Below are 25,701 nucleotides of genomic sequence, written 5' to 3' on the forward strand. Positions count from 1 at the left end.
CAATTACACCATTTAATATGTATGATGTCACTTAAAGGACAGTGTGTTAACTGTAACATAAACACTTCAGGATTTTTAACAGCTTTTTCAAAATCAAGTATGTGTTACATTTTGTGAGTCTGCTGTGAACCATTTATTCAGTTCAGTACAATAATATCATGTTTTTAATTACAATCCAACACGTTTCTGCACACACCCCCCCTATTATGCGTGCAGACATTATAACCGGCAATTTAAGGTGTTGTGACAGAGCCACGAGTGTCAGAGGAATGCGTATATCACATGGACGGTTTAATACTGGAATCGCTTGCAAGTTTGAACGACTGGTGCACTCTGTCCTTGGCACATCTGGTTTTCCTCGTCTGCTTAATAGCCATCACCGGTCAAGGCGATCTGTGTGGAATTGCAGGTATGGGGGGGTGGCATGGTCAAGAGAACAAAAGAAGGAAAATTTGGGGGGGGAGGCGACAGGTTTTTGGAGGGAGATGGATGCTTTTCAAGCCTCTTGGAGTTAACAGTAAAGAAAAGTAAAGACATTTAGCTCTTTAGTGGTAGTTTCAATGGTGAGGGAGCTTTGTGGATGTTAAAGGATCTCAGGGAGAGGAGAGGGCTGTAACTATTGAGCAGAGGAGCTGAAGATCAATTCAAGGCTGGGCACTCAATCCCCACTTCTACGTTGTTTGAGTTTGATCCTTTTTGGGTTTTTTTTTCTTTTTGCAGTGCAGTGTAGTCCATGATTAATATATTTGCATTTTAAAGGGGAGGACATTTACTTATTCAATTTTTGCCTTTTGGACATTTCAATGGGAAAAATTCCCTTTTTGACATTTGAACAATTCGATGAGATAAATTACATATTTGACTTTTGCACATTTCAATGGGGCTAATTCCATTTTTGGCTGATGGACATTTCAATAGTAACAATTCTATCTCTGGCTTTTAGACATTTGAGTTGGACAAATTCCATTTTTGGCTTTTTTCCCACATTTCAGCTGTACAAGGAGTTTCTCATTGAGTTGGACTGACCTTGTGGACAATTTTTGGTGAACTTATTGTGGGGAGGGGGTTTGCTTAATAAATTGTTGAATATTCTCTCAAAACATTTATTACAGCATCCCCTATGTTCAAACTGTATCAAGGCCGAAATCTTCAGCTGGTTCTCATAGTGTTACACACTGTGTTTGTAAAACAGTTCAATACTGCAAAGTCCCTTATAAATACAGAAGAAGAATAAAGTCAAGCTGCCCCCAATCAATAGATGAAACTCAGTCTGTCAGAGGGAGAAAAAAGACCATGGCACTTGCTGAAATGGCAGCCTGTAGCTGGCAAGGGCGAGTGAGGGGGGAAAAAAGGAGATTTATGGTCATGCTGGCCCAAATGGAAACTCACCCTTGATTGACCACTTCCAATTGAAAGCTGACCTCCAGGTTAACATGGAAAGATTTCATCAGGTTCCTGGGTTTCAGCATGTTAGAGAAGAGTGAAAAAATGTGCGCAGCCATCCATCTTGATGGAAATGATCCTGCGTTATCAGTTCTCTGGGCTAAAGGACACATGTGCTCATAAAGGGAACAGTTGCCTCGTCGAGTGCACAGGCCTGTCTGAGAGTCGGTTCCTTAAGACCACATCTGTGAAAAACCATCAGATATACAGCTGCCCTAGTAACCCCATGAATTCTCAGTCAAAATAACGCGGAACAAGCTTTTTTATCAGCAATTCTATCATCAAATAAATACTTTTTTTGGTTTTGGTTTCTGTCCATGTTTCAGAGAGGAAAAGAAGACAGACATTTAAAGACCCAACTATCTGTGTGTAAAGTGAAAGATGCAGGGCAAGAAGGAGCACAAGTGATGTTGTAAAGAAATGGAAGCTGATGAAAATGCCTCCGTCGGTTTATTGTTGTGCTCGTCCAACATTTGCTCTATGCATTTTTTTCACCGAAGATTTCCCTTCAGTAAATTATTCACTGGTAACCAAGGACGTTGTGTTTACTGATATACTTTACTGTCTAAATCAATTTCTCAACAAGTCTGTCATCAAAAGCAACTTAATTGATTTGTATGTTTGTTTGTCTTCCCCACAGTGTTTGCAGCGTTTTCACTCGGAAAAAAAGAAAAGAGGGACAGGCATCGAGCGACAGAGCAATGAGTATCTAATTCATCACTCACTGCACGACTTGCCTACAGGGCTGGTTTAATTTATTTTCACTTCACCACTTTGAAAACTGTTGGCTCAGGCTATTCTAACATATTCATAAATCTTCCAAGATAGGCTCATGGCTCTTCCAAGATAGGCTGTTGAGGAAAAACGATGAAAAGGAGAGAAGGGGAAAAAAGGAGAGAAAAGCATGCAGCGTGGGATTGAGAGAAAGCAAATTAGTCTGCTTTTGTTTTGGTGCTAATTTATGACGGCCATACTGGAGGTGATTGTGTCCTTGCAAGGTAATGGCTTGTCGAGGGTTCCAGGGCCTTGTATCTTCCTTTGGCCTAGTTAATATATGTACCCAATTTGCTATTTTTCAACCCCACAGTGCCATCGCTGTGTTCTCTATTTGTGTGAGATATCAAATTACACAAATATTCCAATCTTCTTCCTAATATACTGAAAGTCCCCACTGTGCTGCCTTTGAAAAAAAATAAAATAAATACCACCAATTCATAAAAAAGGTAATCAATGATAAATCCTAACAGATGGCAGGAAATTAGGACATAAAAAAACCACTACCTCAAACACACTGCGTAAGAAGACTTTCAGTAAGTAATGAAAATTCTGACCATTTAACCACCGCACGCTAATTCCCTCTTTCACCAAACTCTCATCCCTTAATAAACTATTTTTACTTCTATGTCCCAGCGGAGGCAGAAAAAGCAGAGAATCCAGCCAGAAAAAACAATATCATCGGGTTTCTAAGCTTTAGCCTGGAGAGAGGACAAACAATCAGGGAACAAATTAATGTGGAGAGAACAAAAGTGTATTTAAATCCCAGTTGCAGCGACGCTAAACAGTGTGGATCTTTTCCTTCAGATTGAACTTGAGAAAGTAAACAAACCGACATGTTGTAAAAAAAGAAAAAAAGAAAAAAAAATTGTCAGTGTTCCAATGAATCACAGGAGACATTAAAAATTTAAGAGTGGGTTCACACCGATGGCTTTTGCGTCTTAGGCCCAGCAGATAATTTGTAGTTCGAAAAAGGGTCGATTATATCATGTTCAGACACATGAGTGTGTGTAAGGTTAAACCGTGATTCATGTTGGGTGACAGGCTGGGTTGGGATCAATGAGTTCCTCTTGCATTTCCACAAATAGTCTCCCTGCTAATAACACATCCTGATGCCCGCTTGTGCTGTAATTAGCCGCTAATGTAGCCGTGTATATGCACTCAGGCGCTAAACATGCCAAAAGAAAAAAAAAACAGAACCCCCCGCAGTCACATTAAGTTTAATCAATACAAAGTTTCCATGTGTGATAGATCAAAGCTCCGCTAAGTCATGCATGAAATCTAATGCGAAAAAAAAATAAAATCGTTCCGGTGCCATCTCTAATTCGGATGATTGTCAGGAAAATATGGGGGAGAAAGCAGAAGGTGTTGGTTAATTTGCCAAACATTTTTTTTTTACAAAGCAAATAACTGTGGGAGGGAAGGGGACTGAGTTTCGGCTTTGATAGGTAGCTCCCCCCTTGATGTCAGAGACCACTACAGCGTTCTAATCTAAATCTAAGCGAAAGCAGAGGGACTATCCGGGGAGTGTCATATCCGCATTGTGTTATCTGTAGCTCGCAGCCCCGCCAGCTCACAAAGAGCGGACCACGGGGGTGAGAAAGAGGGAGGAAAAAAGAAAAAAAAAACAACATTTCCTTTTAAACAAATTCTGTTATTTCAGAAAGACTGAAGCCCAAAGTGTCTCCAGGAGAAATTTGACCGCAACTTTAAATCCACTAACCCGCCTCTTTCTCGCATTGTTAATTTAAAGCACAGTGCCGTCTCAGAGCATTCAAGAGCGAATCACTCAGAGAGCAGTGAAATGTTTGGCTACAGGTTTTGTAATCGTTTCCTTGTGTACATTCTGTAACAAAGTTTTGCACTTACAATTACGCCTCAAGGTAGATAAAGTGCTGAGGTTCGGAGCGAAAAAATAAAAGTGGGAGAGAGAGAAAAAAAAAGGCATGATTAAAAGTTTAATTAGAAGAATGAAATGGAGTGGGTTTTCTATTACTGCATCCTTCTTGTAACTCACATGGTGCTGCATACTAATATGATCCCCCCTTATTTAATTCATAAGCAATTAAAATAGCTAGTCTAGATTAGGGTTTTTATGAGTTTATTCATTTCCAAAAGATGGAGGGGTTGCAGTATTGTACTTGGAGGATTTTTTGTCCAACCTCTAACCGTTGGACTAAGATAATTAGAAGTAGGAGTTTATAATGTCTGAAAGGCGAATCACTTGTCTGTACAGTGCAGACGGGGTGAAATCTTAGGATTGCAATATGTTCACATTTGTACATGTCAACAGCAATGTACCATGCTTTACCATATATTTGGTTACAGTTACAGCAGAGAAGGCTGCCAAGTCAGTGACGGCTGTTCAAGACTGCGTTTCAAAATTTGTAAGAGTGACACAACTGGATATTCATAAGGAGACCTCGGGACATTCGCACCATGTGGCAGCCGACACAGATGTTTTAAGCCAAATCCTGCTCTTTCACTAATATTCAATACTCCTATTTCCTTAAACTGATCCCAGTTTGTGACCCTGACCCACTGACATTTCTATTGTACTGTTATTTTTTGTAGCGATCTCTGGCACAAGAATTTAGTGACAGGGAGATATTCCAAAAGAATATTCTTTGAAATTGCCCAACCTGAGACGGATAAATTAATAAAAGAAAAGCTGATGAGTAAAGTAGGGAAGGTGCTATATGTCATTCTTCAATAACACCTTCTCCAAGCAAAAGTTGTTGGTTGACTCTGGGACAACTATCTCAAAAAGATCCTGAAGTCAGGTTAAATTAGTCAGTAGGTCAGTCAGACTGCACGTCATATATGGTTGTTCTTAATCAGCCAGTGTCAGTGTAAGGCAGCATATTGGACCTCAAGTATATTGGCAAATCTCTCTTATTTCTGTTAGCTGGTAAATATTTCAGTCAGGATTAATTTGACAAAGTGGCCAGAGACCTTCTCCATATGAGAGCAAACTGAAGACGCCTTGGACTGCGAGCTGAAATATTTGTGCAACATTATTTCCCCTGTCCTGACGAATGAGAGAAAATAACAAAAAAACATTTTTGAGGCTGTGCACCAATTTCATGAATACAGACCTTACCTTGTACATTTTGTCGAAAACTGGTTAAACTCAGCAGAGCAAAGAGGACTTGAGATGCATTTTTTTTTTCTTTTGCTCGGATGCTATCTTGTTATTTCAAGTTCTATGAATATATATTTTTTTTTTCCTTCTCAGAGTCAAAACTGAAACAAATCATCTGTTGTCACTGTCCTGTGAAAACCATGCATCTTCAAGACTCAAAATGGGGCGAAACATATGTAGTGTGTAGCACAAGTGATTCAAAACGGCGAGCTAACAGGGTGATCATCGTTAATTCAAGACGGACCTCCCACTACACAATATCCACATTTCAGAAAGCAAATACAAAAGAAAAAGAAAAAGAACATAACGGGCTAATAAAAACAAGAGGTAGACAAACATTCAAGCAGTAATTCTTCAAAAGGAGTTATATAAATATGTGAATCCATCTCCATAAAAATAGTATTAGTGAATCTCAATTTTAAAGGTACGTGAAAATCTAATCTTAGATATTGAATAAATCGCCAGGAGGGTTTTTTTTTTTTGTCTTCTTCTGCGGATTTACTGCTCAATCTAATTTGACCGTATGCATTCAATTGTTTTAAAAATGTGCTGATTCCTAGGACGTGGACATATGGGCATCGGAAGCCTGAATGATCTCTCTGTGGTGTTGCCTCGTGAGCTTGATGATTTGAAGCATGTGCTCACAACTGATACCTGTCCTACACACAGTGCACATGGCACTATGAAGATGTGTGGAAGTGGTGAAGATAAAACGATTGCATCAGAGTTTAAAGCGTGCTGCGCCCCACCATCCGTCCTTTTGATGTCTACCTGGAGATAGGTGTGCATTTTCCTTCAGTTCTTTTTTTTTTTGATTGAACTCACTTAAAAAAATAGTGAGTTGGGTGGAGCACCGTGGACTCACGTTCAGTGTGTTTATTTGAACCTTTGTCCCACAAGTCATTCATACACACTTTCAATCAAATCATGACCCATGTGAACAGAGTCTACAGAAAGAAACTAGCATACAGGAAAATCAGCAGATGCTACATGCATCGGGAGGTACATCCACACGGGGGTAACCTCATTTTAGGCTGAACAAGGTTTGTCTTGAACACTGTTTTTTTGTTCAGTGATTACTGTAAAATACAAAAAACAATAATCTTTTTCAGCTAAAATATTGCATGGTGTGCATATTTTGCACATTAGACAGTGCTGCCAGTGATCCGTGATCTTCCACACTGGCCAGATACGACTCCTCCCCACAGTTTAAATGCCAAAAGTTTGCATTTAAGCTAATTGCCTGGTAAAAGGTCAATGGGCATTTGGAAAATGAGACACATGGTGGGTGTTCATTAGATGTGCTGAGAGCGGCTAGCGCTTAAGAGCAGTCCTGGACCCAGCCAATGCCTTCTCTCCTCGAGGGATAGTTTGTGAAGTCCATTTATGGCATGTTGTCAAAGAACAGGACAATGCTGTCAAAGCTGTTACTCTTCAGAGCACTGTCTGTAAAGACCAGCTGAGGGATGTGGTAAATCTGTGTTTTGTATGAACCAAAGGCGATCAAGCTGCTGAGGGAACACTGTGGGGTTTGCAAGTTGCTCCTAAATGGCTCAACCATTAACTTGCAATTTTCTAAATATCCAATTATTCTGAGTGCACCCATATAGAGGGAAACGATTTAAACTCTAGCTGCTGAGATTTCTTCTATTATGTGTTGTTTTTTTCTTAATCACACCCAGAATTGCTATAGCAAGAGCTTCAAATACTCCAGCAGCAGTGAATCAACACCATAGTGGCGCCATGAATCACCCTAGCATCTACTGTATGTAACAGCGATCTGTAATCGTCCCAACAACCACGTCAAACAACCATTGCAACTGCCCAACAAAGTGTCCAGCGGACAACAATCGTGCAACAAAGCATCTGTATGTCAAAATGGCAAAATGCCAACCCAAAGCATCGGCATCTGATGACCTGAGGATGAGACTCGACAATCAGCTAAAAGTTGTTTGCTTTAACGGTGCCCTGTGGAGCTTTCTTACAAAACACAATATCATAAAGAAGTTTCTTCACGTTCGCCATGTCCTTCCTCATCCAGCTTTGGCAAAGATGACTTTTGTAATATTTGAAATGGGCTCGTATTTAAATCAACGTTCTTTTCATTGTCTCTTTTCATTTGCCGCATTGCTGCAACATAGAGTGAAATCTGAGGCAGATATGCGGGTACTCAATAAAAAAAAACAAAAAAACAAAGGGGGCCCATTCATAAACCATTGCTCCAGAGTACCACTAGTGTCCAAAACCTCCCCAGGGTACTACGCCTAAAGGTTGATGCTAATACATTTTGCTTACACAGCGACAATCAAAACTGCTCCAATAAAATGTATCATTTTCAAGTTGTAGAAAAAACCCATCACATTATTCATTCCCCCCCCCCAAAATAATCTTATTCAATGCATAATTTAAAATGAGCACAGACACTGCGTACACCCCACCTATGTTTTATGACTGAGATCTTGCAACCGCATGTCATCTTGTAATTTCAAATGTTGTTAGATGCTAGGAGCCCTGATAAACATATCAAAGCAAAAGACCGCTTCTGTGTTTCTCTGTCATCTGCTTGTGTTATTTGACACAGAGGGAAAAAAATGGCCTATGGACACGGCCTCATGTATCTTAATAGGAGTGCATATCTTTCAGAAACAGAGAACTCTGGTGATCTGTAATAATATGTAATGGCTTTATATTGCACTTTCCAGTTGGGTTGGAGAAAAATAACACTATTTGGAGGCAGACCGAATTGCATTGGAAAGTACAGAGAAAAACTCAGAAGCATTAATCTAACCGGTCCGGGACGCAGTGCAGACCGGTGCCCGCCACCCAAGTGAATGCAGAGGTTTAACCTATGCTAATTTTTATACAGGGGGAGGAAAAAAAAATACACGAATGGTTAGATCTGAGAGGAGTTTATACTGCAGTTCACTCAGGGATAGAACTTTACCGCTTAAAGGAGTGTTTATGACAAAGGAAAAGCGTAGGATGTACTAAACGATTGGCTCTCATTATAAATATATTTGAGCGGCATGGACCTTAAAAGCTCTCCAGTGACTGCCATGCCTCTCCACGGGCTGCGTGGAGTGCCATCGGTTTGAGCAGCGCGATGAAGAGCACGGTGATTGTTGAAGAAGTTACACCATCGGCTGTCTTTCTAATTAAAGGCAGGAACCATAATTGCTCTTAAAAGAATACTTTTTTTTTCTTTCAGGAGAACACTCAACACCTCCCCTCACTCTACGCCCACACACAAAAATACATAAACACACACACGCACCAATATAATTTGGCCTAATATCTAACTCTAAGCCAGAAAACCAATCGGAAAAAGCTTTCCCACTTTTTGGGGGTTATTATCAAGCCAGAAGAGAGAATCTTTCCAAGCCTGTAATCTATCAATTGGGTAAAAAACATTCTTCAAAGCACAAGGCTAATACATTTGGTGCGTGACAATAAAGCTTCTCCCAAAACCTATAGAGTCCTTTGAGTAAGTGGCAGCAGAGGACTTAAAAGTGTTTCTTTGACAAACCACTTAGTTCTCTGATTTTAGAGGACGAGTAATGATCCCTCGCTGAAAGGAAAACGGGGAGGGGAGGGCTGGATTGAAAATAAGCCTCTGTGATTCTCAAACTGGTTTTAATAACCTGCATAAACTGGAATAAATCAAAGAGGCGATCACTCCATTCAAACACTTGACCACGGTTACACAGCGTTTCATCATTCCATCTCCCCAGGGTGACTGTCACTGCAAGCAAATTCTTCTCTTAGGCTAATTATTAGGTGTGTCAGTGTTTAAGACGGAACTATTTTCACTTGAAAGAACATAGCCACTAATGAGTAGAAGTTGCTATTCGCATCCGCTGACGTATGATCCGTGAGTGACATGCTAGAAGATACATTTTCCCACATTACGGAGGCCTGATGAAAGTGACTCCTCCATGAGCTCAACACATTTCTTGAGCTACATTCGGAGGGGCTAAGAATAGATTGGGGTTTCATGCTAGTATTGATAGTTAGGCTGTTAAGTATAGCAATACCTTTTCAAGCTGTTCTAATTGATTTATTACACATTCAGCCGTGGGGGGCTTGTTTCTGCTCAAATGTCTAAAAAGTCTGCACATTTCTTTAACTGTTTCAAATTTAAGCCGGTCCTCCAATAAATCTATAAAGGTCCAGTGTGCAGAATTTGGGGGGGATTTTGGGGGCTCAAAATTATTTGTGTATAATCACCTGAAACAATGATTTTTTTGTTTTTTGGTTACTTTAGAATGAGCATTCTATTTACAGTCATGTTGCACCACTATGTTTTCACACTAGCCCAGAAAGGACAAACCAAACAATAGCTTTAGAGACGACCTTTTACATTTCTTGGATTTCTTTTGCGTTTTTAGACGAGGAGTATTTTGCTGCAACCTGTGACCTCACAGCTAGATGCCACTAACTCCTACAAAATGGTCTTTTAAGAGACTTAACACGCTCTACCACCACAGAATTATATCGGGGGAACAAATCTACCAGGCCCCAATTAAAAAATTTATTGACATTCAAATGTTTTTAAAATGCTAAAACTGTTTCCATTGTTCACCTGAGAGAATTGAATGTCTACAGATCATCTTAAATCGTTGAGTCTGAATTGGTGTATCACCCTGCTGTACAACATCACGGGCAGCATATGAAAAACATCGATATGAGTGTGTTTACCTTGCAGATGAAGCTTGCTCTCCGGGCTCTGCAGAAGGATCGAGCTGACAGAGTCCAGATTGTCGTAGCTGCTGCATCCCAGTGGCCCCGTCCGTGTCTCCGTCACCTGCAACAGAATTAAGCCCTAAATTAAAAACATGTTTGAGGAAGCGAGCTCGCGGCTCATGTGTAGATGGGTGCAGACATCCGCTGATGTATTCGTCTGAAGGCATTTGCAGAGTTAAGGATCACGAGACCCAGTCATTCAGCGATTTTCTTCTTAGATTGACCATGAATACAGTATTTAGCACCCTGTGGCCCCCGCACAAAGGGATACAATACAGTGAGCTACTCACAAAAGAAACCCATTTTATAATCTTAATTTTTTTTCCAACCAGCCAAAATGACAACATTGATTGACTCAAGGCATAACAAGGGTTACTTGGCATTTCAAACAACACTTTCACACAATGTGTTTTTAGGCTAGCAGCTGGTGACATGTTCAACTTGTTGCAAGGTTGTGATCTCTTTCTGAGTCGCTTTAGAAACACTTTTCTTTTTTTCCGAAGGAGAAATATTAACAGACATTTTCTCCTGTCCTTGTTCCATTCCTGAACAATACCAGAGACGCTGTAGCCGTGGTTCTTGTTGTCCAACCCCAACCAGTGGCGAAGGAAATAATGATGCTATTCACATGTGAAGAGGCTGCTTCAAGATATAGCCTCTGCGTTTTTAGACTTTGAGGAAGCTGCTCTTCAATAGAAAAGGAAGGAGAAATAATTTCTATATTCAGTCGCCTTTGCCCATTAACTTCCTCCTGTTGCTCCTCAGTATTTTTACAAGAAGCCAAATGAGATGGTATTCGGCAGAAGTAGATTAAGGGAGAAAATAGATGAATCTCCCTCAAAACCTCAAGTGTATTTCTTCTTCCCTGCAGCTCTTAGTTGAGCACATAACTAAATAACATGCCTGCGCCAAGTATCAGACCCACAATACAGCTACAAGCTGGATAATTAAGACACTAATCAAACACTAAAATTATCTGACAGCTGATTTTTTTTTTCATTTTCAGTTTAGAAGTAAACAGGCACGATTATTTTCACCTTTCAAACTGACATGAGTCATGAGTCACGTTGCTAGCAGAGACGGGGGATTAGTTTCTCGGTGTTGTAACCAAGAACGACCCATTTCACATACAAGTCATGAAATTTATTGTTAATTAAAAAAGAAAAAAAAATGTTGATTATGGCTGCTTTATGAGAGCGACAAATGGGAGAGAGAATGGATAGCATGATGAAGATAATTGTAGTAAGGCATTAATTAAAATCAGTACCTCCTTAGAGCTGTAATGGTCCTGGATAATGTGTTTTAAAAACATTGTTTGAGCTTTGTGCATGAAACCAATATTAAATAAATTGGAGCTGAAGGCTTGGATACAGGGTGTGTGTGTGTGGGGGGGGGATCCAAGTGGATCCACATGATTGGGATCACTGCCGAATCGGACACGCCTGGCGCCTAGTTGGAAACTCTCAAATACTGTCTGAAATTATCAACAGAATGTACAGAAATGGCAGTTTTGACTTCATGATGTCTACATATTGTGTTGCGATAATTTCTACTAACATTACCATGCTAACAAGCTAGCCCGCCACCCTGAAGCTACTGTGCTAGTGGTGTAAACACAAACACCTCCCCCAGGCCCTAGTCCAAACCACTGGCTGCATGGCTAACTGAGCTAACCAGCTACAGTTAGCAGCAGTTAGCGGTTACTCTGGTATTAATGCTCCACCACATTTGTTTTGAGTAAAACTTCACATCTATAGTTAAACATAAATGACCAATTAATGTGTCACCTGTGCAATATGCTTTACTGAACAAAGAGACTCTGAAGTTAAGTAAGTGCATCTAGTTTATTTGTATTTTTGTTCTGTAAAGAGATCTTATTTACATTATGAAAGGGTAGTGCAATTCAAAGGAAACAGGATAGAATATTAAGACTAATAAGACCACGGTAAGTAAAAAATTGCATTTCACTAGCAGCCCTGCCAAGTTTTTCACTTTATACAAGATGGAAATAAAAATGTTTTCACATGATGGAATTGAATTGGATGTTAAGTGTTCCTCTAAGACACTAAACATCGAACATGTAAGATAGCGTAGCCTATAAAACCTTAATTAAAAATGATCACATCTAAAAAGAAGTCTACTAAAAATTAAGATCATATCAAGAACCATTTGCTGAGGATTTTACCCTGTGGGTGTAGTTGGATACAGCAAATGTTCCTGGATGCTGGATCTTCAGGCTTTTAGGCTTCTATGTGTGATGTTCAGCTGTGGTTAACAACAAAAGACTACTTTGGTTAGCTCATACTTTTGTATTTTCTTGCTGGGTGTCAAAATTCTCTATTGTTGCCTTTCTGTTTGCCACTGCTTTTCACTGAAGCAATTTTCAAGGCTTTGAACTGCACTGTGACTTTTATTTTTTAGTCTCTTTTAAACCTTTTTTCTATTTGAGCCTACTTCCCTATTTCTTAACTTGTTTTAATGTTTTGTTTCTTGACGTCTTCTTACTTGTTTTTAAATGTATTTTAAATGCATTTTTTTATGTTATGTGTATGCCCCTGTAAAGCACTTGGTGTTGCCTTGTGTCTGAATTGTGCTATACAAATAAACTTGCCCTGCCTAATAAACATTAATTATCACTGTCCCTTAATCAAACCTAAACCTGTGTCAGTCCACTTTTACCCTGAGCACAATACATTAGTACAAATATGTTTTAGTGTAACTGGGAAAAATTTGGTTTGACTGTTTAAGGTGTTAATGAGACATTAATAATAATTTTATTGCACATTTCCCCTAACTAGTTCACAACATCCGAGCACGACCCTTCCGTTGTTTTCTTCCAGCCAGGCATTGGACTTTGAAATGCACTGCATGGCCTTGCATGGAGTGCATGTGCAGATTGATTACAGAGCCAGGCCTGCCTATCACACTCTACCATCTTGATGGCTGCTGACAGTGCTCTTTTTCCTCCCGTTTTGTTGTGCTTATCACCGAATGAATTACTTCCTTCAAAAGGTTGTGTTGCATGATCCATGGTGACTGAGCAAAGTGAATATCTGTCCTCTGTCGCCGACGGACATGTTCCCAGGTGGCAATGCGGATGTATGCGCAGAGCCAGCTCAGGGACATTTACATTTGTAGCGACATGCGAGTCACACAAAAAAACACACTCTAATGGATGTGCATAAACATGAGCACGAAGCTTGCCACAGCCAGTTTACCATACAGTAATTTTTCCTCCAAGAATTATTATTCCAAATTGGGAGCAGACATACTTTGTGGATTAGAGACTGACCCTTGTAATCTGAATGACTTTAGGGGAGCAGTGTGCAGCACTTGTTAGGCCCTCTCTTTTTTCTTTCTCTCCAGCACACACCATAAGAGATTATGAAAATGGAGTATAACGTAATAAAAATACAAGGAGCAATCAAAGGACTGAAGTGGGCCGAGGGGGACTTAGAGGATTTGGATTATTAAGCAGAACACAACAGTGGAATCCCACAGGGCCCGGACTATATCACAGGCAACAGTCAGGAACCATGGTTCCGGAACATCCTCTCTAACTGTCATCTGTCATCAAGAAACTCATCTAAGCAAGTAAATAAGAGATGATGCACATGAGACCCCGGGTTTGTTTTTGTTATGTTTTTTTGCCTCTGTACTTTCTGTTGGAATCACAATGTACACATACTATTCCCCAAGTCCCAAATGTTGGAAGTTTATCCCGTTCAGACTTCTTTGTCCTTCATATGTTGGCGACATATGTGAAACGCAGGTATAGTGCACCAGGTGGGTGTAGGCGATGTGGGTTTATGTTGAGAGTCAGCATCCCATCTTTCTTTTCATATCAGAATGAATCATATATGAGCTCGGGTCTCAACGGACACATTCAGTTGATAATTATGCAACCCTAACATTTTTCTGGAGAAATGTTTGGATACATTTTGGGTACATGTTTGAATCTCAAGCAATCCACTCCTTAAATTAGAAGAGACATGTTTGGCAAAATTTGATCATAAGTGACCTGGTTAATCCAATCTAATCAGGCACCCTGTAACAAACCACATAAATGACTCTACTGTTTACTGTATTACTCTTACAACTGATGCCCATGTGTTCTTACAGTCGATTCACTCATACTGTCGACCTTGGCAATGCACCTGCCTTTAGTAAAGCACCACTTTGAAGTCTAATTAGCATCCTTGAGTCTCGTCTAGTTTCGGTGGTCAACATGGGAGGCAAAGGTCACCTCATGGACAGACAGAAATGCATGCCATTATTGCATTAGGCAGTGCCAATAATCCTACACAGAGTAATTGCGAAATAGGCTTATAGCATCATGGAGCACTGTGAGTTATTAAGGCTAATTGTAGGCCTCTTACGCATGAGGAAGTCTGATTAAATGTATCTCCCATTCGATGCTCTAATTGGAGTCACTCTGAAGTTATTGGATTTTCAGTCAAATAAAAGTTTTTTTTATGAATCTGTCCAAATCAGTACATTATTATTACTATTATTCACATCTTGTTTTCCTTTAAACGACTTGTCCTCTTACCTAAACATTTAAATCGGTAAATTGCCAGTGCTTCCCAAAATTAAATACGTGACCATTCCCACAACAACACAAAATCTACAACAGATGACTGTTGGAGAGTACAAGTTACAGGCCAATTTGATCGAGGCTTAGTCATCATGTGGTCAACGTTGTGAAATGGTCACAATTTTGTTTAGGCGCAAAAACTACTCGGTCAGGTTGAGGAAAAGATCATGGTTTGGCCTGTAAGTGATGTAGTTTAACTATGTTGCATAACTCACTGAAGACTTTTGGTTGTTCATGGGACACAACCCCTGGTCTCCTGAGTGAAAGTCCTATGCTTCTTTTGACCTAAGTCGCCAGGAATAGCACCAGGGTTCAAAGCCAATTCGACAGTGGCCAAAGCAAGTAATTTCAAAGTGGCTGAAAAAATACTTTTTCCCATAAACCTACAGTGTAAAGGAAACAGATGTTAAACTTATCCTGGTCAATGGCCCTATGCTGAGTCTAACACTGGAAATAGACCTCTCATAACTTACTTCTAGTACAGTAGTATAAAGACCAAGAAAAGTCTAAGTCAGGGGTTTGTCAGGGTGGTTGGATGGGTCACACACTGGACTTTTTTTCTCGCCAGTTAATTTCCTATTTGTGACCAAGAGTCAGAAGTGATTTGCTTTTCAGTAATGTTAATAAAGTAAGTTAACATATGTAGAAGATGTCACTTACGCAAATGTAGTTATTTAACCTGAAGTATGACATTACGTATTGTTGCCGACTTGACCGCAGAAGCCTCAAATCCAAGACTGATTCTAGAGGAGTAGGTTAAACAAGTTGCCACATTTGACAAGTTGGGAGTGAGGACATGTTGGTAATGGTATTTGATTCACTCATTCAAACAGCATTTTTAAAGTCTAGAAGAGCCACATTTGTCACCTAGTTAACTGCTAAGGCAGCCTTAGACTCTAGTGCGCATTCTTCATTGGCTGCAAAATGTAGACGCTATGTGGAAGATCTGGGTAAATATACACCCAAGAAGTCAAAACTTTCCTTGCTTTATCTGCCACTGAATAGCTGATTTCCTCCTTTGTTCCTCTCATAATCATTACGGCACTAGAGGTCACCACCTTAAAATGAATATGGGTCATTCTATGCCGCTTGCACAGACGACTTATGCAGCCGTCGTTCTGGTGAGGACAGGCTGCATTTTAATTAGTTGGTTTTGCACATATTCTTATATATGCGTCCTCATACACCAAAAGAGAACACAGTAAACATATGTAGACGCTGCTTTTATTTTCACTAAAATAACCATGCCAAAATGAAGGGAATAAAATCAAAAGACCCTCAATCTCTAGGGGCTTAATCAGTATTAGCTTTACATTAGCGCTGCAGCACTGAGAGATTGGCAGGGGAGAAATCGCAGGCATTACCATCACCCTTGGATTTGTATTGACTGTTTCAGTTGAGCAATAAAACCACTCTCCACCAAGTTCATTAAAATTATCACAGCATATGGAGCTCTCATTATTTCTGTAATTCCTGTAACTCGTCCCGGGAGCAGTGTGTCCTCACTTCTGTTTTTTTCCCGAACCGCACTGAGAGGAGCGTAAATTCTGTCTCGGAAACCAAACCTCACATCATACTCTGTCCCTAGGTCGCATTTCAACTTGAAAGACCGAGTAGAATACAAAGGCAGTGTGGAGCTTTGTGAGACAGGAAAAAACAAGGGATGAAGGCAAGGAGATTGGTGAGCGGGATAAGGGAAGAATATTGTAAGGTTGAACTGTCTTCATTACGCATCGCCTCTGCTGAGCCTTCCTAATATGCCCATCACCTGCCATTCTCTTAATGACTTGCTATTTCTGGATACCCAGAAATGAAGAGTAATTCTCTGAGCCTGGTGGTGGAAGATCTCTGAGGACATCTTTTTTTCTGTCATGTTAATATCATATAACAGGTGGCTGCGGTGTTACTGAAAGTTACATTCCTATCGCTCACGTAGCGGCACATCATCTCGATACACGCACCCTTTCTCAGAAGTATATTTAAATTAGCCTTTTTTATGGGGTTGAAATATGCCTTTAAAAATGCATTTGGAATGAACCTCATTTGTTTTAAATGATACAGAGAAAATGATCAACTTTGGGGCTTTTCCTAATTATAACTGCGGCGACTTAAGCAACACTGCATATAAAATCTGTCATGTTCGCTCGTGGCGGATGCAAATTAGATGTTAAACTGCTCCGAACTTGGTTACTGCAGTCAACAAAAATCTGGGTCATATTGTTAGCACGTTAAATTCCCGCTTCACTTCACGTGGGATTCCACTGTTATGTGAGATGCGGGGAGGGCATGGCTGTGGCTGCCATGCGACCACCACCCACAGCACTGCAGCATCATCAGGAAATCTGCATATTGAGCACCGGGTGTAAATCAGTCCAGAGTGACTGTGTGAATAGGTGACCTTGCGAGGAGATGCAGCAAGCACTCTCCCCGGCGAGGAATGCACACTTGCACACTTCATGCATGAATGAACATACAGCTACACGCGCGGCACGCACACACACTCGTACACAGTCGTGGCGGCATGCGACGCACGAACACATTGGATCCGTAATCGCACTCTTCTTCCTGCATAATCACACTTTCCCCCGCTCATAAAAGTGACATTTTCTTTCCATTAAAACACTCCATTGGGTATCTTATTTTCATTGCTAAATGACCCTCCCTTCCACACTGGAGTCCTGGCTCGCAGCATTCAGATTCAGGCCACACAAAGACAAACAACCACATGTCATTTATTTCTATCAGCAAGGTGTGATATTGGTCACAGCGGGGGAAGAGAACTCTCTATGTATTTCTATTTATTTTTGGGGGGTTTCTTTTAGAACCCCACCGAGGTATAATGTGTGCGGAGAAATAAAGTGATGTCGCTCTAATTTAAATGGGTTATTTTTTTCCTGCTAAAAAAGAATTAAGGGGAAAGGGTAAGAAGGTAGACTGGAGGGGAAAGGCATCAGAGCTATGCAAGCCCAGTGGTTAAGTGCAGCTGGGAGAGAAGTGAAAATGATGATGAATACAGATCCTGACACAAGACGGAACAAAACTATGATTTATGAATCACACTACAAAGGCATAATGCAGCCTTGTTGAATGGATTTTTTCTTTTTTTTTTTTTCAAATTTAATAAAACAGCTGCAACACATTCATGGAGATAAATGATGTACAACAGGAACCCCCCCCCAATACTGTACGATCTCATTACATTGTTACCCCAGGCCAGCTTGTTCAGTACTGTCGGCCTAATGCGTGCTTGTTTGTTTGTCTGTGAGCATGCTTATGATCTGCCATAGCTTCAGCCACACAGGCAACGCGAAAGACGAGAGTTTTTACCCAGTCATCCCCGATATACATTTCAGTCACACGTAGATGTTCTTTGACTTTTGTTTTTTAACTTTTATCTTCATCACGCAGCTGTGGTTTGGGGCCTATTTTTCAACCGCACAAGGGAGAGGAAGGAAGAAAAATCATTTGTTTTAGCCGATGTATTTTTGGATAGGTGGGTCTCAGGTAAATAACAAGGCTAAGATTCTGCTGAGGGCGCCGGCGGCACAGTGGGGATATGTCTTGGTTTTGATTAACGCTCACATATAGCCAAGGCCTCTTAAGCAGTGCAGAGGCTCGGGGAGACAGAACGGGGTATCAGGGATGAAAAGGTTTGATAAATTCAGCCAGCCACAATGCACGTAGTCCATCAGTCCTCACATTTAGTGGCGGAGCAATTGGGTAAAGTCTGCAGTCTAAAGAAGAAAGCCATTCCTTGCTTAGAGCACATCTAATGTTTGTCGCTTTCGTCAACAAATTTGATTGCTAGCCAATTTTAGATTTTGTTTTATTTCAACAATAAAATCAGTGCTACTTAGGGAGCAATTTGTGCACACTCTTTAAAAGCATGCCATAATGTGTTTTCATTATTCAAACCATTGCAACTCGCACAGCATGCGCTACCTGTAGGAGTCCAATAACAATCAAACAATTGTTTGTATTTCTCTCGCTGATGAAAAGACGACTGGGTTTATAATGAGAAAGCTTTGCATTAGCCCACACAGATGTCTGATGTCATCGAAGACTGATTGTTACATTTCCTGCTGGCTGCCCTGATGTTCACGTAGCGTTCTGCTGCCTCATTAGTAGTCTGATAATGACACAGTTAATCAAATAATGCTCTGAAAAAAAAAAAAAAAAATCATACACAGCATAAATTAACTTTTGATACGGAGCAGATACCATCTTTAGTCCAACTGAAATTGACTTTTTTTCTCCTGGCACACATACCTGCTCTGTAAATCATTGTATCAGCTGCGTCCTCCTTAGGGTTAGGGTTCATGTTCACACGTTTTGGTTTTCCTGACGGTGCCTCCTGCTGTTGCATCAATTCACCTGAATACTGTTAAGTATCAGCATCACGTAGATACAGACCTTGCTTCGGTTAAGCCAATCAAATCTTGTGTAGAGCATCATCGATTGCATTCTATAGGCAGTGCAGATGAAACACTGAGCCAGGCGGCAGCCTGCTTTACAACACAACACCCACAGACTGTGAACAACGACCACATTAACATTCCTGCTCCTTCTAAAGTCTGACTTACAGACATGAGACGCGCATCTAGACTCGCACTTTCACTTGTTTAACCAACCACCTGACAAACACTCGCCGGGGATAAGTGCACCGCTAATGTCAGCTTGCAGGTTAGATAGCTAATTAGCTACAGCACAATTTAACGTTAACGTACCTGCAAATGTCACTTCTTTTCTGGTTGGATTCCAGCGCGGCCCTTACCCTTCAATACCACCAACAGCACACTGTGTGCCCATGACATGCAGGCTACAGTGCAAGCTTGTTTACTGTGTGTCTTGTTGCCTGCGGCAGCAGTCTGAGGAGCAGGAGTGAAAAAAAAGAAGAAAAAAAGGGCAGCGGCACAGAAAAGTTGTCAAGCAGCCCAAATTGCATTTTTCATGTTTTCTTGCCCATTTAGCCACTGTAGAGGGCACATTATAACAAACATTGGCACTATGGCCTGCGAGCAAGTGGCAACCTCTCACTGCCTAAGTGCCAAAATCTGTAATTCCTCAATTAGCCACTCGAGGCTGGCTCCAACAGTGAGTTAGTCCCTATAGACCCCCATATAAAATGCATCAAATGACAGCAGAATTAAACATGTTTACAGCCTAAGACAAAAGATGGATTTGGTCTCAATAGATCGTTTTCCCATTCATGACAACGGTGACGGTGGGTTGGGTTTTTATATAACATTTAATTACATTAAGCCTTAAAGTTATATGGACGCTTTGAGTGACAGCTGGACGGGACCACGGCACCTCGGTTGCTTTTAGGTTTCAGTGCCTTTTTTGGGGGGCAAATATCGGACAAATAATATGGCTTCATAGTCCAGTCTGGCTATGAACAGTGCAAAAGACACAATTTTTTAACTGGACCTAGAGAAATTTGAAGTAGCATTATAAAGAACTGTGAAGTTTCAACATATCTGTGGTTTGCAGAGACCTCCATTGCAACTGTGATGGTGGTTCATTGTACTAACAGACTGTCCAAGAGGTTTGTGCGCCAACTCTGCCCGTTTTGAGGGCAGCCAGGAGTTAGAAGCTACGGGTCACATTACAGACACCTTGGCCATCTTTCTACATCTACGCCTTCAAGCTGCAGCCTCAAACACCAATACTATACACTGGCTTGTGAGACTAAAAAAGAGCATTTATTATATTTCCCCAAAGAACCTTTTCTTCCTTTAAATGATTTTGGAGAAACTACTTTTGATGGCAAAAAGAGTGTGACTTAAGATCTTAAGATGCTTGCTTCAGCCGTGAAATGGAAAATTCTGTTTGGTGACTTCAGTGTATTTACAAACTTGATCTCCACATCCTCATGATTCACTTCGATGGCACGCTGTGGTTTTTGCTTTCCCTGTTTGACACACTATATGTGAATGTACTATATCCTACATGAGAAACCCTAACCTGATGTTACATTCCCTCAGAGGAAGTTAACAGATTTTGGTCATTCTTTTGTTTTGGTTTCTCGGATAGCTGCTATCCATCATGGGAAACCGGTCTGTGATATCAGGCGAAGAGCCAAAGAAAAGTTGGCGGGCAAAACCATTTGGGACGTTTTTGTGGAAGGGAGCGGGCATCCAGCAGCTTGTCCCTGACATCTGCACAATATGTGGCCTCTTTTCCAAATCAAAGGCGATTGCTGTTTGTGTATTGTAAAAGAAAATAAAAAAGTTCTGTTCAAGGGGATTTATTTATTTATTTTGCTTTATTGACTAATGGTATTGGCTAATGGGTGCTCCCTGGGTAACAAGCGCCTAATCGATAAGGTTTTCTCACCGCATTTTGTTCGCTTGATATTATCTCCTCTGTCGTGCGTTGTAAGAAAGAAATACACAGCGCAAACAACAGGTTTGTGTGTGTAAGAGGCTATACAGAGTCATTGATTTGCAGGGACATTTCATAATACTAGGTGATCTATAACATTGTGATAATATGTTTTTAATATGAAGCTGTGTTTTTGACGGGGCTATATGACCAAAGGTAACTACAACACCATCACTGAGGCCATAAATCTCGTTGGATCAGTCAATACGATTTGTGTACATGTTTAAATAGGTAGAATAAAGACAATGATAGAAACACCAGATGAGAAGAAATATGTATAATTATATGTGTGTGTGTGTGTGTGTGTGTGTGTGTGTGTGTGTGTGTGTGTGTGTCTTCATTTAATACACCTTTGTTCCTCTATAAATATTGAAATATTCTACATTGTAGTCCATTTAGACTATGGCATTTCTACTTTTTCTTACTTAAATAGTTCTTCTTCCACCATTTGAACTTCAATGCCCCGATATTTTCATAAATGTCACAGCTGGAAATCTGTCTTTGATGGAAGAGGACATACATATTTCAATGTATTTAGTTTCAGGACAAAAACACATCATATAGTCAGCTGTTTTCTTCAGTGCACCGGTAGTTTTGCATAATTCCATCTGCATTCATTTGCTTACTAATTCCAGTTAGAATTACTGCTAAAAGAGGCTCTCTCATTAATACGGACCAGCGCTTCCTTTTGATGTATTTTAGTTTTAAGATGCTTTATCATAATCATTATTATTATTATTATTACAGTCCAAGTACCAAATGAAGAATAACTTAAATTTGAGCATTTGTGTGTTACCACCGAAATGCTACAAACAATGTGGCAGAATGAGCCAAATCTGTCCGACAGCTTGTCAGCGAGCTTATCACAGATAAATTATTGAAATTCTCTCAGAGGCCAAAGTTGCAATTGCATCACACAAATATCCGTGTGGAACAAAGTGGAGCTGATTTTTATCCTGCTTACTTGCAGACAGGAAACGTCTGAAACATTCCTGCTCTATTGACACGTGTTTTCCATCCTGATTGTAAGTTTGCACTCCAAAGCAGGTCTCACAGCCATACTGAATCAATATTGGAGGAGCAGAGCCCCTTGTTCTCTGTGTTTATAGATCCATGCCTTCTGCTGGACTTTGCTTTCTCTGCACATTCTGATCACTGTCTGTCTGCTGGCTACGTGACTGGAGAACTGCAATTTATGCTGCCTTTTATTCATAGCCAAGGGGATGCGAGACCGCGGGTTCGGCCTCAGAGGATTTTGGTATATCTGACAGTTATTTACATTATTAAAGTCACGTATCTAAAAATTTAATTGACAAATTCTATATTTCTACAAAACAGGATTTATAATCTGTCCCTATTTCAAAAACTTTAAATTTTTGCCAATATAATATTTTAGGCTGTTTAATCTAAAGATTTCTGAAGAAGTGTGCATCGGTGTATCCATCCATTAGCTGCGTGTTTCTCCTTCTGTGCGCATTAAGACAGTGAGTGAGTGAGTGAGTCATGCATACAGCTCTCTAGGTTTATGCAATGCAAATTATAGTGTAGAGGACAGGAGAATGTTTTTCTTTGGAGAGAAGGTGCCCTGGACTCTCAGCCTCTTAGAGATCTGTCTGCTGCGATGAGAGGAGTTAATGTGATCGGTCATTACCGAGGGCTGCGCCAACTCTGCTCTCTGATCACAATCTTTCTGAACAATCTGGGTATTCATATTTCACCCTTTACCATCTCTTTTAGTGGCCAAAGCTGCGCCGAATTGTTGGTCGGGCCGGTGTATGTTTGCACCCTGAAACTAAGGGCAGATGTTGAACCTCTGGTGTGCTCCTGCGGCCCCGTCCACAAGTACACAGGTACATTTTGTAGGTTTCAGGTCACTGACAACAGACCTTTAAGAAAACTCCTTCAAGGGTGAAGATACTCAGACTCCCTGTTTTTCAGTGTTTTCTGGAGGGGCAGAAACAGAGATTTATGGGAACGACACCCACATTCACTTCCTAATTGGGCTTTATAAGTATATGTAGCACCACTGGCAAATGTATTGGAGTATGTGTTGTGTCTTGGATATATGGGTTTGCACATTGACGGAATGGATTTTATATTTTATCTATTTAAAAAGACAAAAAATGGAAGCAAATGGCAGCAACACGCATTATAAGCAACATACTTATAATGCGGTGTATAATAGTGCTGTATAATCTTGGATAAAGGTGCTAGGAAATGGGAATAAATAAACATTTCAAAGCATTGTTTAATGGTTAAGCATCAATACTTCACATCTGCTGGCCACTCACTGTTTTTTTCAAGGATCACAGTGTGTTAAAATTCTCATAGTTGCAATATATCATAATCATTATCATCGTATAACACATTATAAACTGTAAGTGACCATCAGGTGCATTGATTAAAGCAGTGAAATCCCTAGGTTATAGTCTGATGTAATACATTAGAAGCTGGTTATAAGTAGCTATAAGTGGTCATTGATTGCTGTAACTAAAAATGAGATGAAGTCATTGCAAGAACAGAAAAACAAAATGCTGTCAAATGTATTTCTTTAACTGGTTTATTCCATTAGTTTAATCCAGTAGACTAATGCTTATTGTACATTACAGACATCTGTGTAATGATTTGTTATGATTATTATAAAGCATTGTGAATATTTAAGAGTGCTTATGATTGGGATTATACGGCGCTGTGGGCACATTGTAAGGCACTGAAAGCATGTTTATAAAGCGTTCTATGCATTATGAACAAGGGCTTTACAGAGGAGGGTTACCGAAAAAGCATTATCCAGGAGGACTCTGTGAAGAGCAGTAAGGTTTCCCCGCCTTGTGTTTTCTGTGAGTAAGCATCCAACCAACAAGAATACACAATCTGCTTCCTGTTTATAAAGGCATGCACATGCCCAGTGTATGTGAATGGCCAGGTGATGTCCATTTTTAAGAAACGCTGCTAAAATGATCTTCTGGATGGAGATGTTTTTTCCCCAAAGCACCATGTATGTGTTTATCTAGAAAAATGCTTCTCGTAAGCATAATATAATCTGAATAAGCTGTTACTGTGCCCCTTTAAAAGACCAGAACTTAAAGACAATGCATAATAGTTTACTCATCTTAAGGCACTAATCAATGATTTTGTTAATCAGATTGCCACAGAGCAATTACCCACATCGAGCCTGGACCCCCGGGCAGTTGACCACGATGCTTCGTCAGTAATTAAGCCTAAAAAAACGTAGATTGTAACAAACAGGGAAACGTGAACAACCTTGAATTCAATGTGAAGTGAAATCCCCTTCGCTCGAGTACGTTACCGCCGCACTGTGCCAAGCATACATACAAACAAACCCCAACACTATAGGTGCTCAGCCATTCCCAGTGTACACTACTTACTTTATGCCCTGTGTGTACACAGCAATGTTTGTTTCGCCTGATAGAGCAAACCTATTAAGCTGCTATTTTATCCTGTTAGAAGAGCAACACACATCCATTGCGAGTTTCAAACAAGTCATTACCAACTCTCCGAGGATGCAGTAGGTGGGTGAAAGACAAGCTATCTTGCATGCCCGCATCCCCATTAACCAACGCGCAGACTCACTCGATCATCAATCCATCCCGGGCCCTTTTCCACACTCAGACATGCCTCACCTCTTGACATATGCTACAGGTCCATCAGTCTTGATCAGCAGACATGCAGTCCACTCAGCTTTGCAGAACCTTTGTGTACGTGTGTGTGTGTGTGTGTGTGTGTGTGTGTGTGTGTGTGTGTGTGTGTGCTGTATGGATACTCCTTCCCCCCTCCAACACCTCCTGCCTTCCCTTCCTGAGAAACTGACTCAGCAGCCACTGTCAGGTCTGCTTAATTTTGTCATGGTTGACTTCCTGCTACCTGGAGTCTCATCTGCCAGAACCCCTTAATCCACTTGTCACTCACAACAACAAAAAGCTAGGAAGGTTGCTCCTTGAATGTAGACAGGGAGGTGGAGCACTGGTGGGTGTATGGGAGAGTTGGTTTGAAGGGTCTTTTTTTTTTTTTTTTTTTTAGCGCAGGTGCACAGGCACAGGTGCAAGGCAGCAGCTGCGGGAGCTTTGGACTTATGGAAAACTTCAACACTGTTCTGAGACTTCGCTGCAAGGAGGGCAATTAATCCTTCACGAGAAATAACAATGCGCCATTCAACCATGTAGGCAATTTGTATTTATAACAGCAAACAGGTGAAAATGATTTCGAAAGGAGTAATTCATTCAGTTTTTATGTGAGGAGTCTGCTTCATGTTTGACTGAGTAGAAATGGAAAATATAAAAACAATCTACTCTTTGAGTTGTGTATGGCTCTGTTTCAACTGCACACTGATCGGCACAAGTTTATAACAGAGGCATCCATGCCCATTATACGCAAAAAGGTTTGCTCAACTAAAACTGCACTTGTGATCAGTGGTCCTTGTGGCCATTCAGCTTTCTTACAATAAAATAATTGAGGGGTTATTTGATTTTCACTCTAAAATACAAAAAGTAGAAAATATAAGGTGTTTCTCTTTTCCATGGCCAAAAGGTGTGAGGGAAATCTCAAAAATGGTTTAATTTTCATTTTCTATAAAAAATACAATTCAACAAAGCCT

The 25,701-nt window shown here is 40.5% G+C and overlaps 1 protein-coding gene across 2 annotated transcripts in view; it reads right to left on the minus strand.

The window, feature by feature from the left end:
• Positions 1 to 25,701, minus strand: part of brinp1 (bone morphogenetic protein/retinoic acid inducible neural-specific 1) — a 129,437-nt gene that overhangs the window by 26,107 nt on the left and 77,629 nt on the right. For both annotated transcript variants that reach the window (XM_030435569.1, XM_030435570.1), the window contains exon 5: positions 10,061 to 10,166. In XM_030435569.1, the coding sequence (XP_030291429.1) occupies positions 10,061 to 10,166 (106 nt within the window). The remainder of the gene's footprint in view (positions 1 to 10,060; positions 10,167 to 25,701) is intronic.

The sequence above is a fragment of the Sparus aurata genome, chromosome 12 (genome assembly GCF_900880675.1).
Source record: "Sparus aurata chromosome 12, fSpaAur1.1, whole genome shotgun sequence".
In the NCBI taxonomy this organism is placed as follows: domain Eukaryota; kingdom Metazoa; phylum Chordata; class Actinopteri; order Spariformes; family Sparidae; genus Sparus; species Sparus aurata.